The sequence below is a fragment of the Prionailurus viverrinus genome, chromosome A2 (genome assembly GCF_022837055.1).
Source record: "Prionailurus viverrinus isolate Anna chromosome A2, UM_Priviv_1.0, whole genome shotgun sequence".
Taxonomy (NCBI): Eukaryota; Metazoa; Chordata; class Mammalia; order Carnivora; family Felidae; genus Prionailurus; species Prionailurus viverrinus.
This window is the reverse complement of record NC_062562.1, coordinates 57405705-57417930: the sequence shown is the minus strand read 5'-3', so window position 1 is coordinate 57417930 and position 12226 is coordinate 57405705. Positions and strand designations below refer to the sequence as shown.

The following is a 12226-nucleotide window of genomic DNA, read 5'->3' as shown; positions in this document are numbered from 1 at the left end:
TTTGGCAGCTTCGTAAACAAGATATCAAGAAGCCCTTGTTTAAATTAAAGCCATAAAAACACCCGAGGTAGAGGCATAGGAAATGGGAAAGACTGAGCCCCCGGCTCAAGCCCTGCATGGGGAAGAGAGGGACCCGGGGTTTAGGAGCCGGGCTCTTCAGACTGGCCTCACAGCTCCCGGGCAGAGACCCGCAGAGGCAGGCAGCTCAGCGTCGGGGACCCCGGGGAGGGCACCCAGCACGTCGGCTGCCGTGAACGGGACGAGTCCTGCTCGGTAGGACAGCCAGGCCCTGCACAACTGGACCAGGGCAAGAGCCAAGGTGGACGAGACCGCGTGAGCCAGGGCCGGTGGCCTGTCTGTTGCACGCCACCAGTGCCACCGGGGCGGAGGGCAGGGAAGTTTCATTTTGTCAGGAGAGACTCAGAACTTAGACTTCTGTGTGAAATGTTCTGATGTCTAAATGTGGGCAACCTGTTCGAATAATTCACAAACACGGCCCCGGCCGTGTAGAATTCTTCTGTTCAGCCAGTGAGCGGGCTGCCAGTGTGACCTCTGTCAAAAGACTCTTAGCTTGTGCAGGAGGAGCTCCACCGTCCACCGTCTAGGGTGTGAAGCTAAAGGCACCGGGCAGAGGGAAGTAACCGGATAGGCAGAAGGGTGGCTGGCAAAGGAGCAGGGAGAGAGATCCTGCTCCTGGCTCCGACCACAGGACGCCCCTCCGACCACAACAGCCAGAGCCAGACAGATTTGTGCAAGAGGGCTTCTCACTGACAGCTGGGGATTAAGGAAACCTCCAGGTCCTGCCAAGAAAAACGTCCCCTGGGGGCCTTCGGAAACTCTAGGGAGATGCAAATGTTGAATCCTGGAGCCCGCTCAAGGTGAGAGCTTCAGACCAGAGCATCCGGCTGTCAGCAAGCCCCACGGCATTGGACGTCGGGCCTCGGGAATGTCAGGGACGCTCTGCTCTCACTCTCTCTCGAGAGCAGGTCAGAGCAATCCCAAGCGCTCCTGTTGCAGACTGCTCGGAAACGGACAGTTCATAAATTAGATCTTTAATCATTTAATAACCTGCAGGGATAGTTTATGAGGGTGTCGGCACTGATGGCAGGGTACACAAGTTACATTTACTTTGTTTTTTTAAAAACCCACCCCAGGCTCCCGTAAAAATGCTGAGGTTATCCCTTGAACCCACAAGAACAAAGCAGTGCGCGTCCCGGCAGTTAGTCTGACCTCTGCTCACCCCAGAGAGAGAGCCTGAGAAGAGGCTCTCCTGGCTGAGCCAAGAGGGAACCAGCCCTCTGGAGGAGCCAGAGGCATGGGGTGGAACGTTTCCGGAGAGCCCAGACCACGTGCTCCACGGTGAGCTGGCTCCACGTGAGGTCCTACCTCTGAAGCTCATCTCTGTGACCTGGGGATGCTCGCTGTTCCCGAGCCCCGAAGCCTGGTTACTGAGAGCTGTTGTGAGGACCCTGGCAGGTGACTGTGAAGTCCCCGCAAGCTGTTAACAGCCATGATAGTAACCGCAGTGGAGCGGGGCGGCCGGCCCCATCCCTTCCCTCAGTCAGCCTCGCTGTCTCACTCACTCCTCACGACAACCTTGAAAAGAGACAGCAGACCTTGTGCCAACTGCTCTAGTCACTCAGCCAGGAAGTACTGCCAGCGTGTGGGCTGCCTCCCTGGCACGATGACGCGGTGCCCCCGTCCCCAGGGTAAGGATGGGGGCGCGACCGGCTTCTCCTTTGCTTTTGCCTCTGCTTCTGTTCAGTGAATGCCTTGGCTTCAACCCGGCACTCGTCCAAGGGCTGGAGACCATGATTTGATGACAAGGCCCCCAGCCACGGACACCGTCCCCTACACAGCGTGCCAGCCGCTGCTCTGCACCCCTGTCAGTGCTGGTCACGAGGAGGTCTCTGGCTCCCGAGTCTCCACGGCACTCACGGGCGCCGTCGACCACAAACACCAGCAGGGCTGGGCCCCTCGGGCCACGGCAAGCGGAGTGCTGCCAGGGAACGCCAGGAGAGGCCTTCAGAGCTCCAAAGGGAAAGGCCCTGCCGACAAACTGCCACAGGGAAGCCACCCCCAACCGGGACCTTTCTAGCACGTGGGAGCTGGTGGCACAGTGATGAAGACCAGGGGCTTCCAGACCAGGCAGCCTGGACTCCAGTCTGTCAGTCCTGTCACCCACTGGCCACTGACAAGCTCTATGAGCTTGGGTGGCTTAGTCAGCCTCGGTCTCTGGGTCCTCACCTTTAAGAATGACAGTGTAATAACTCTCCCACCTCACAGGTACCGGGGATCAAACGGAAGCGTGTTGGCTAAGTGTGTCCATGGGCTCAGCATGACATCTAACAAAGGGGGCCTGCGCTCTGTGAGAGGAGAGGGTCCAGGCAGGGCCTGTGGAGACACACACTGGTGCAGCCCTGGTCCACACGGACCCACAGTGAGGGACCTACACCAGCAGTAGGACCATCTGGGGCAAGGGCGGGCAGAGCAGGGCAAGAGCACAGCCGCGCTGCCCCGGTGGGCTACCAACCTAGGCCACAGGCTGCCACTGAGCACGTGGCCTGGGCTCTGCAGGGTACTGGCTGGCTCTGCATGTTGGACTTGTCACCCAGGGACTGAGCCATCCGCAGGAAGCAAGGGTGACCAATGACTACCTGGAAGTACGCATAAGGGGACTAGAAATTCTAAGTGTAAAGTGCCTGGGCACGTGGCGCCCCAGGTCCAGATCAAGCACGAGGTAGTCCCTGTGCAGAGAGCCGGGGCAGTGCCCTTTGGGGTAAGGCCCAATCTCAGACACCCATGTCATTTTCCACCCCCAGGTCTAACGCAAATTTGGCTCACGTGGAATGTCGAGCATACACTCTGTGTTAGGTACACTTCCTTCAGCCTCATATAGGCTGCTTTTAGGACCTCCACTCCCAGGGGCCCCTTGAAGCTGTGTGACCCTGCTTCACCAGCTCTCTAGGCCTCCGCAGCAGCCTCAGGCACAGCCTCCAAAGCCCCCAGGACGGCTACCACTAGTCACGTGGGTGGCAGCAGATACGCTCTCGCCCCCCTCCAGCTTCTGTGCCCTGCTGGAGCCAGCCTGTGTGGGTCCTGGTGGGACAGAGCTCTTGGCTTCGCCTACTCAACAGAAGAAGCCTTGGAGGGGGCGTGGCCTAGATAGCAAGAGGCTACCACAAAATCATATTTTATTGCCTCTTTCCTAGAGCTGGTAGCTTCCCTAAAGGCTTGTCATCAAGTTGATTTTTTCACTATCCCTTTCCTAAAGTTTATCAGAAGGGATATGATAGAAGAGACAACAGCCAAGACCCACAGGCAGCTAGGGTTTGGGAACACCTCAAGCAATGTCTCGTTAGCCCCCCGTTAGCCCACCCATCTTTCAGACGTGAGGACTGAAGCTCTGGAGTACTGTGACTTGCCCAAGGCCAGGAGCTAAGTGCCGGGACGGTGGTGGGAGCCAGGTGCGCTCCGTGAATACCTTTCTACACAGCATCAGGGATGCTGGGGCAAATGAGGGGAGAAGACTGTGGAGAGGGGGAAGGGGGACTCACCTGTTTCATTTCCTGTGGGGTGTACAGCATGGTCCGGATGATCATCACGCGGTCCAGAAGGTCAAGGGGGATGCCGTGAGGAGAGGTGATGTCCTCAGTACCCCTGCAAGGACCAAAATGATCACATCACCCGGGCCTCTCTGAGACCAGAAACTAGACACCGGAAACATGGCTGAGGTGCTCACAATGAAAGAGCAGCCAATTCACATCCTGGGCCGAGCCGCGACCACAGAATAAATTAACTAACATTCAGGTGGTGTCAAAAACAGCTTCGTTATTTTAGCAAATATCAGTATCATAGGATATTTGGGGAAGAGAAGAAAAAGACACCTAAAATCCTATTAAAAATATTCATATAGATATTTACCAAATTTTCATATACATGCCTTTATAAATTACGCTAAGTATGTAGATTTTTGTTTTGGTTTTGCCCACACTGCTTCTGTCTTAATAACCTATCAAGTATTTTACTTAACCCAACCTGTTGGGGATTTAGCTGGTTTCCAAGTATTGCTATTAATAATGATGTCTGATAAATAATTTTATGCATACAGTCATGAACATTTCCTCAGCCACTCTCAGAGTGCCTGACACGACCCTGAATATCTGTCTGAAGGAATGAATGTCCTAATTTACACAGCTACATGAGTGATCCGATCTCACTGCACTGCAGCCAGCACAGGGTAGTCTAATTCTTAAATATTTTGCTGCTTTCATGGTTTAGAAAAAGGAAGGGTGACACTTTGTTTGAACTTACAGTTCCTGGATTACTAGCAAATCACTTGAACGTCTTCCCTTAGGTGCATTAATTATTTTCTTTCCTTTTGGAACTAATTGTGTCCTTGGTGCCTACTTTTCTCTCGAGTCCTTAAACAAGTCGTGGGAGGAGCAGCCCAGGAGGGGAGTCCTGCCGACCCACCAGGCCCCAAGACTCCAGGTGCCCGATAGGCCGTGTGCCCGGCAGACCTGGTCGCAAATGAGGTTGGCCTCAGCCATAGGGTCCGGAAGCCCGACATGCCACGGGCTCCCACTGCAGCCACTGGCGTCAGAGCGGCCGTAGGTCTACATCGGCGCTGTTCCTGCGTCCCTAAACCTGCACCAGGCTGCAGAGTCCATGGTCATAACTCATCAACAGAACAAAGAACAAGGAAGGTCATCTGGATTTAGCTGTTAACATCAGAGTATTCCGTTTCAAACATAAGTGAACATTCAAGAAATACAACTTTAGTGAAGAAATCTTTGTGTTGAAATTCTATCAGGTCGTCAGTCGAAGTATAAATGTATATTTATCATTGCAAGAATAAAATGTTCTGATGCACACTACAACAGGATGCTAAGTGAAAGAAGCTAGTCACAAGAGGGCAGATACTGCAGGACCTCACTGGTAGGAAATACCTAGAAAAGGAAAATTCATAGACACAGAGTAGAGTAGAAGTTACCAAGGGCTCGGGGAAGGGGATGATGGGACTCACTGGTTAATGGGTACAGAGTTTCTGTCTGGAGACATGGGAAAGTTTTCAAGATGGGTGGTGGGATGGTTGTACGACTCTGTGAATGCAATTAGTGCCACTGAACTGTATACTCAAAAGTAACTAAAATTGCAAATTCCATTATATACATTTTCTCAAATACAAACAATTCAAAGAAAGAACAAAATGCTATCCTTAAGGAATAATTGTTAAATCTAATATTAAAAAACAATTAAGACCTTTCAAAATAAATAGGGAAGTCAACTAATAGCAAATATAAATATTAAGGTAACTTCAGAGAAAACAAATCTTTTCCACCAAAAAAAGATTTCCAAAGTAACAAGGAAGAATTATAAAGAGTAAATTCTATCATGATTCAAATCTCAGTATTTGGTATGCTTGCAATCTTTACATGCAAAATTAAAACTACAATTAATTTTGAAGTATCTGATTCTGTTTAGGCCACAAGTTCAGTTTTTTTAAGTCTTACTTTGGATTTCTCTTGGGAATTCTCGGGAACTCTTTAAAAGATCTCAACTTTGCCATGTTAAGATATCCCAAATTCTGTAACACTTGTGGTAAATAACTCTCCATTCAGATATAATAACAAACATAGAAAGTATAAAGAAGAAATGGTTAGAGGAAAAGATGAAGTACTCCCTAATTAAACTTCAAAAGAACAGTATTTATAACAGTGCACTAAGAATTTCTCGTGGAGGGGGTGCCTGGGCGGCTCAAGTACGTTAAGCATCTGACTCTTGATTTCGGCTCAGGTCATGATCTCAGTTTGTGGGATCCAGCCTCGCATCAGGCTCTGCACTGCCAGCATGGAGCCTGCTTGGGATTTTCTCTCTGTGCCCCGCCCCCACCTCACTCGCCTCTCTCTCTAAATAAATAAACTTAAAAAAAATAAAAAAGAATTCTCATAGGGACTTGACCCACGGCGGACAAGTGGACCAGCAGCAAATCCCCAGCACCTCAGAAGAGCCCCTGGGTCTCCGCAGGCTCAGCCTGGACATGTGACCTTACACAAAGATGAGAAATGACAGAGAGCTTTGAGGCAGATTATATGCTTATGTTCAACATTTAAATATGGTATCAGGAGATGTGGGAGAGACGGCGACTACTACAGAAACTGATGAGGACACATGCAAAGAGACATAAATCGGCGAAACGGAATATTCCGATGCTCTTTGTCCGGGAAGATGGTGTTGTAGTAGTTGCCCAACCACTGAGAGTTGGCTGAAACAAAGAACTGACCGCGGGACATAGGAGAGTCTGTAGGAAGGAGTGCCTCCTTAACTACAGAAGACACTCAAAAGAGAAAACTGCGTAAATTTTGGTATGAAGAAAAAACCAAGGATTCCTCCACTCCTGAAAGGAGTCGATTTGCAGAGAACCCACAAATTCTCAAGCTAAAGGGCATTTTTATTTTTCTCCAACCCTTCCAATAAATGTGCTCACCAAAACATAGAACTCTTTTCAGTTGATCTGCACCATTCTTTTGTTTTTTTTTTTTTCAAATTATTTCTATTTTTTAAAATTTAATTTGATTGTTTTTTACGCAAAAAAAAAAGGAAAAAAAATTCTTATAGTTTTGAGTCCACAAAACTAAAAATTTAAACAAAAAAGTCTGTTTAAAGACTGCTAAGCATTTTTAGGAATTAAAGCCAAAACATTTGTCCAAGCTACGAATCTTAGGTACAAAGTTTCTTTTAGAAAACTTATTAGTGAAAAATGGTTTCTGGAATTCTGTTCTGCAAAAAGAGTCCATCACACTAAGTGGGCCAGGAACGGAAGCCTCTACTTACCAGCTCCTGCCCAGGTGGTGAGCCCAGAAGGAGCTCTCCGTGCAGAGCAATCACCGTTTGACAAGGCTGCCATAATTGCACTATTAGATTATGAAATTGCTAATAATAAGCTGTAATAACTACATTTGGCTAAAACTGCAGATTTATTCTTGTACCCAGAGGCTCATTTCTGGCTTTGGCCCCAGCCCGATATTGATTTCACCATTAGGCCATTTGACAACTGTTCAAATGGTGTTAACGCTGTGCCTCTTCCAGGCACACGATTTTGGGCTGTGACGCCAGACGCCTAATTCTCCTTCAAATCCAATATGGTGTATCTGCAAGAACAAGGTAACTGCACTTCTATTTATCCTATAGCTACACCTACAAGTGTAAATAAATGGTTGACTCATTTGTGAATGCTTCCCTCTTACTACAACTCAGAACTCCTCCACTGCGACGCTTTTGACATTTCGGATCAAATCAATTTTTTGTAGGGGACTATCCCGTGCATTGCAGGATCTTCAGTGGCATCCCTGTCCTCTACCTACTAGATGCCAGTAGCACCATGAGTTGTGACAAGTAAAAATGTCCCCAGCTGAGAACCACTGCCTGACTGCTTCTTTATATAACCCTGTAACTGCGGGGACACAGATAACACAAAGCTTTTCTGATGACAGGAAGTGCAGTGAAGGACACCTCTCTGGTAATGTGAAGGGTAATCCCCATAAGCACACTGAACCCTGGCTCAGTGGACACAGAAACAGTGTTACGAAGAAAACCATTTGAGTTTTTGAAGAGGCTGCCAAGACAATTCAATGAAAAAAGAAGTCTTTTCAATAAATGGTCCTGGGACAAATGGACATCCACATGCAAATGACTGAAGCTGGACAGGCCTCCTCCTTGACCAAACACAAAATTCACTACAAATGATCATAAACCTAAACCTAAGAGCTAAAACTATAGAATGCTTAGAAGAGATCACAGATGTAAATGTTTGTGACCTTAAATTAGGCAATGGTTTCTCACAGATGAGACTAAAAACACAAGCAATGAAAAAAAAAAAGCAGAAAAACTGAATTGCATCAAAACATAAAAACACCATCAAGAAACTGAAAAAAAAAAAAAAAAAAAAACCAACCCACAGGATGGGAGGAAATATTTGCAAATCATACATCTGGTAAGGGTCTAGTGTGCAGAACACATAAATCTTACAACTCACTAATAAAAAGACAAATAACCCGGATAAGATAAGCGGCAAGGACAGTAATAGACAGTTCTCCCAAGAAGAGGTACAAATGACCAATAAGCACATGAAAAGATGCTTAACATCAGTAGCCACCAGGGAAAAGCAAATCAAAACCACAGTAAGCCACCACTTCACACTTGGAAAGCTATAAAATAAAAGACAGACAGTAACAAGTGTTGTCAAAGATGTGGAGAAACTGGAACCCTCAGACACTGCTGTGTAGTGGTGAATGGTGTAGCCACTGTGGAAACAGTCTGGCAGTTCCGCGAAAGGTTAAAAAGAGTTCCCATCTGGGGGCGCCTGGGTGGCTCAATTGGTTAAGTGTCTGACTCTTTGATTTCGGCTCTGGTCACGATCTCACGGTTCCGGAGTTCAAACCCTGTGTCAGGCTCCATGCTGACAGTGCAAGGTCTGCTTGGGATTCTCTCTCTCCCTGTCTCTCTGCCCCTCCCCTGCTCGCTCTCTCTCTCTCTCTCTCTCTCTCTCTCTCTCTCTCTTCCTCTCAAAAATAAATAAACTTAAAAAAAAATAAAAAGAGTTCCCATCTGACCCAATAATTCCACTCATAGGTAGGTACCCAAGAGAATAAAAACCTAAGTCTGCATAAAAAGTTGTACACAAGTGTTCATGGCAGCATTATTCATAATAGCCATGAGTAAAAACAACCCAACAACCAACCCAATGTCCATCAACTAATGAATGGGTGAATGTGCTATTAAATATTCCACAGTATGGAATACAATTCAGCCTTAAAGACCAAAAAACACTGACACATGTTACAACATGGATGAACCTTGTAAACATTATGCCCAGTCAAAGAAACCAGGCACAAAAGAAAACAGATTGTATGGTGAAGTTTATATGAAATGTCTAGAGAAGGCAAATGCAGAGGCAGAAAGTAGATGAATGGCTGCCAGGGGCTGTGGGGAAGGGCGATGAGGGAAAAACTAAGTTGGGGGATGAGGCATGGCAGGTAACTGCTGATTGGCATAGGACTGCTTGCTGTGGTGATGAAAATACTCTAAGACAGATAGTGGTGATGGTTATACGACTTTGTGAATATACTAAAAACCCCTGAATTGTACATTTTAGATAGGTGAATTATGTTGTGTGTGAATTCTATCTCCATAAAGCTGTTTTCTTAAAAAATTGCCATTTTAGGACACCTGGGTGGCTCAGTCGGTTGAGCGACCGACTTCGACTCAGGTCATGATCTCACGGTTTGTGAGTTTGAGCCCCACGTCGGGCTCAGAGCCTGCAGCCTGCTTCTGATTCTGTGTCTCCCTCTCTCTCTGCCCCTCCCCACTCATGCTCTGTCTCTTTCGGTCTCAGAAATAAATAAACATTTTTTTTAAATTGCCATTTTCTGCCACAGGAATACACAGAATGGAGACCACGCTGTTTCCTAAGTCTTGCTCTTTGGTGCAACAAAGTGGAGAGAAACTCCTCTGAAGACTTCTTAGCCCCAGGGGGCTCTTCCCCACAAGAAAAGAAGACCTCCCAAGTTTTGGGAGCTGGGATGAAGGTCAGGCTCTCCTTTAATGGCTGAGGGTCCTGGCACAGAGGGGACTTCTTAGGGAAGCAAGGGAGGGTGGAGCTAAGGCACAGCAGTACAGGTGCACCTCCTTGGGGACCCAGGGGTGTCATCTCCTCCCAGGAGGAGCCTAAGGCCTCAAGGAAGAAACCTAGTGTCAGATGCTGCTGTAGGAATGGCTCCCCCTCCCCTGTGCACAGGGAGCCATGACCTAGAGGACGAGGGGGCCACTCATTGGCGGTGGTCAAGGCTCGTTGCACCAGCTCAACCTACCACCCCTCCCACCCCCCACCCCCCACACACACACTGACCAGAAGCAACACAGGAGAACAGGGGTAGCAGGAGCTCTGGAGCCAGCCGACCCTCAGGCCTGTGGCCCACTCATGTCACCTCCCGTGTGCACCTGGAAATAACATCACCTGCTCACAGGATTGTCAGATGCCCAAGACTACATGGGATGACCCATGTCAAGTACTTTGGACAGTTTCTGGCACAGAGGAAGCCCTCAGTTACTGGGCGCTTCCTCCTCTTCCCTTTTCTTTCGAGCTCTGGAGGTCACAGAGGGTCTCAAGGGCAAGGAGGCTCAACAGCACCCCTCTAGGAAAAAGTCTGCTGGGAAGCAAGTCAGATATTGCCAACACTGTGCCAACGTTCCAGAAATTTCATCATTTCACATTTAAACTCAATCAACACTGGATTCAAATCCCAGCCTTCCTTCTGTGCTGTATGACCTTAGCCAAGTCCCCCATCCTGGTGGAGCCTCAGTGTCCTCATTTGAACGGTGAGAACCAGTCCCTTCCTCAGTAAGTTGAGGTGTGAACTTCTGTGCTTGGTGCACAGAAGGACTCCTCGATACACGTTAGCTATTATTTTTATTGTTGCTAATTTGACACTATTATTATCAACACCACGACAACAAAATTCCTACTAGGGCTTAGCACCACAACCCGCTTTGAGAGCATACACCCCAACTCTGGTGGCCCCAGCAGAGAGCTTCACACCCCGAGCATCTTTTTCCCAGGTGGGTGACTGCGGTCTGGCGGCAGCAGGCAGCCACAACCTCTAGCAGCCCTTGATGAAATCAGTCTGGAGGGGCTGAGGCCAAGTATCCCAGGTTTCAGGCGGACCAGAGCTCCATGCCCATTGGGCATGTTCTGAGATCAGAGCTGCCTCACCGTGCACTCTTTTTCTGAACGGGCTGGGTCTGAGAGAAGGTACTCTGAGTCCTAAGGGATTCTGCTCCTGTCAGAAGCTGCCAGGCTGCTCAGCCGTAAGGGAGAGGAGCTTGTTAGCAGTCCCCAGCAGGGGGAGCCATCACTCCAGGCTGAGCCTTTCACCAACTTTCAGACCGAAGCCAGGCCTCCCCAAAGCATGCAAAGTCCGGCAAACCTACAGGGTCTGTGCAGAAGGGATGCCAGGCTCACCGGGCACCAGGCCACATCCCCATTTCCAGAAGCTGCCCAGGTAGCCAGCTGCTCTCACCAATGGCTGGCCCAGCCCTGGAACAAGCTGCCTTCTTCCCAAGGATGCAGAAAACACCTGTGATGATAATCTTGTCAAGACAGCATTACAGGGATTTAAAGAGGGACTATAGGCTGCTGCTACATGAACTTGAATCACACTCACAAATCCTAATTCGGAGCCAGAGTGATCACCTGAGAGGGGAGCTTCCCCACAGCCAGCCGCACAGCTTCTGAACAATCTCAATGGAGACAAAGCTTCTCCGTCAAGAGTGAGCTAAATGCCTGGATCTGACCCGCCATCACTCAGAGGCAAGTCTAGGTGAATCAGCAATTTGGGTTCCTCACTTGGTTTGGCTCCAGCTCTGTGCTGAGACAGTCATGGGCCTGAGGGTCTCTTTCCTACCAGCCCTGCTGCCAGGAGCTGGCAGCCTCCAGGGCTCTGTTCACCCACACGACTTCGCTGCAGGCTTCAAAAGGGCTCCTTGCCACCCTACTTCACGCCCCAGCACTGCTGGGACCAGGCCCCAACATTCAAACAAAAGAGCAAGAAAACAACCAAGTCCAGGGCCCTTGAGAGCTAGGAAGACAGTGTGTTGTTCTCAGGGGCTCATAAGCTTCCAGAGTAATCAGGAGAAAAAGAACCTCAAGAAAGTCCCCGGTCCCAGCCCTGGCAGGGTGGAGCACCATGTGGGCATGTGCCTTCCGGGCCTGAACATCTACCCCCTTCCCAAAAGCAGGCCAAAGGGGTTGGGAGTGGGTGCAGGCGCCAGTGTGGCTCCAAGAAGATCTGGGATAGAGAGAAAATACTGGTTTCATTATCAGAAAGATCTGGATCCTCGGCCTATCTTTATGACCAGGGGCAAGTTATTCTGCCATTCTGTTTCTTTATCTAAAAGATGAAGCCAAAAATACTTACTGCCCATAGCTAGTATGAGGATAGAAGTCAACATATGTAAGACCACTGGAGGCCAGCCTGTCTGACCTGATCTCTGCCCACTCCAACTGAAGGACCAAATCACACCACACCATAGCCCCAGAGACCATGTGGGAGGCCCTCATATTCAGCAACAGGGTGACTATTGCCTTTGATGGCCATGATGGTATGAGGCTGATGCATGAACTACCTGTGAAGGCAGAGGCCATTTTGACAGGTTTCTCTCGAAA

General features: G+C 48.9%; 1 protein-coding gene and 1 pseudogene across 1 annotated transcript in view; one reads left to right on the top strand and one right to left on the bottom strand.

The window, feature by feature from the left end:
- The window catches only part of RUVBL1 (RuvB like AAA ATPase 1), a 44255-nt gene that overhangs the window by 2203 nt on the left and 29826 nt on the right, over positions 1–12226 (bottom strand). The window contains exon 9 of the mRNA XM_047841969.1: positions 3558–3660. Within this exon, the coding sequence (XP_047697925.1) occupies positions 3558–3660 (103 nt within the window). The remainder of the gene's footprint in view (positions 1–3557; positions 3661–12226) is intronic.
- LOC125161102 (U6 snRNA-associated Sm-like protein LSm3) lies at positions 3726–6272 on the top strand (annotated as a pseudogene).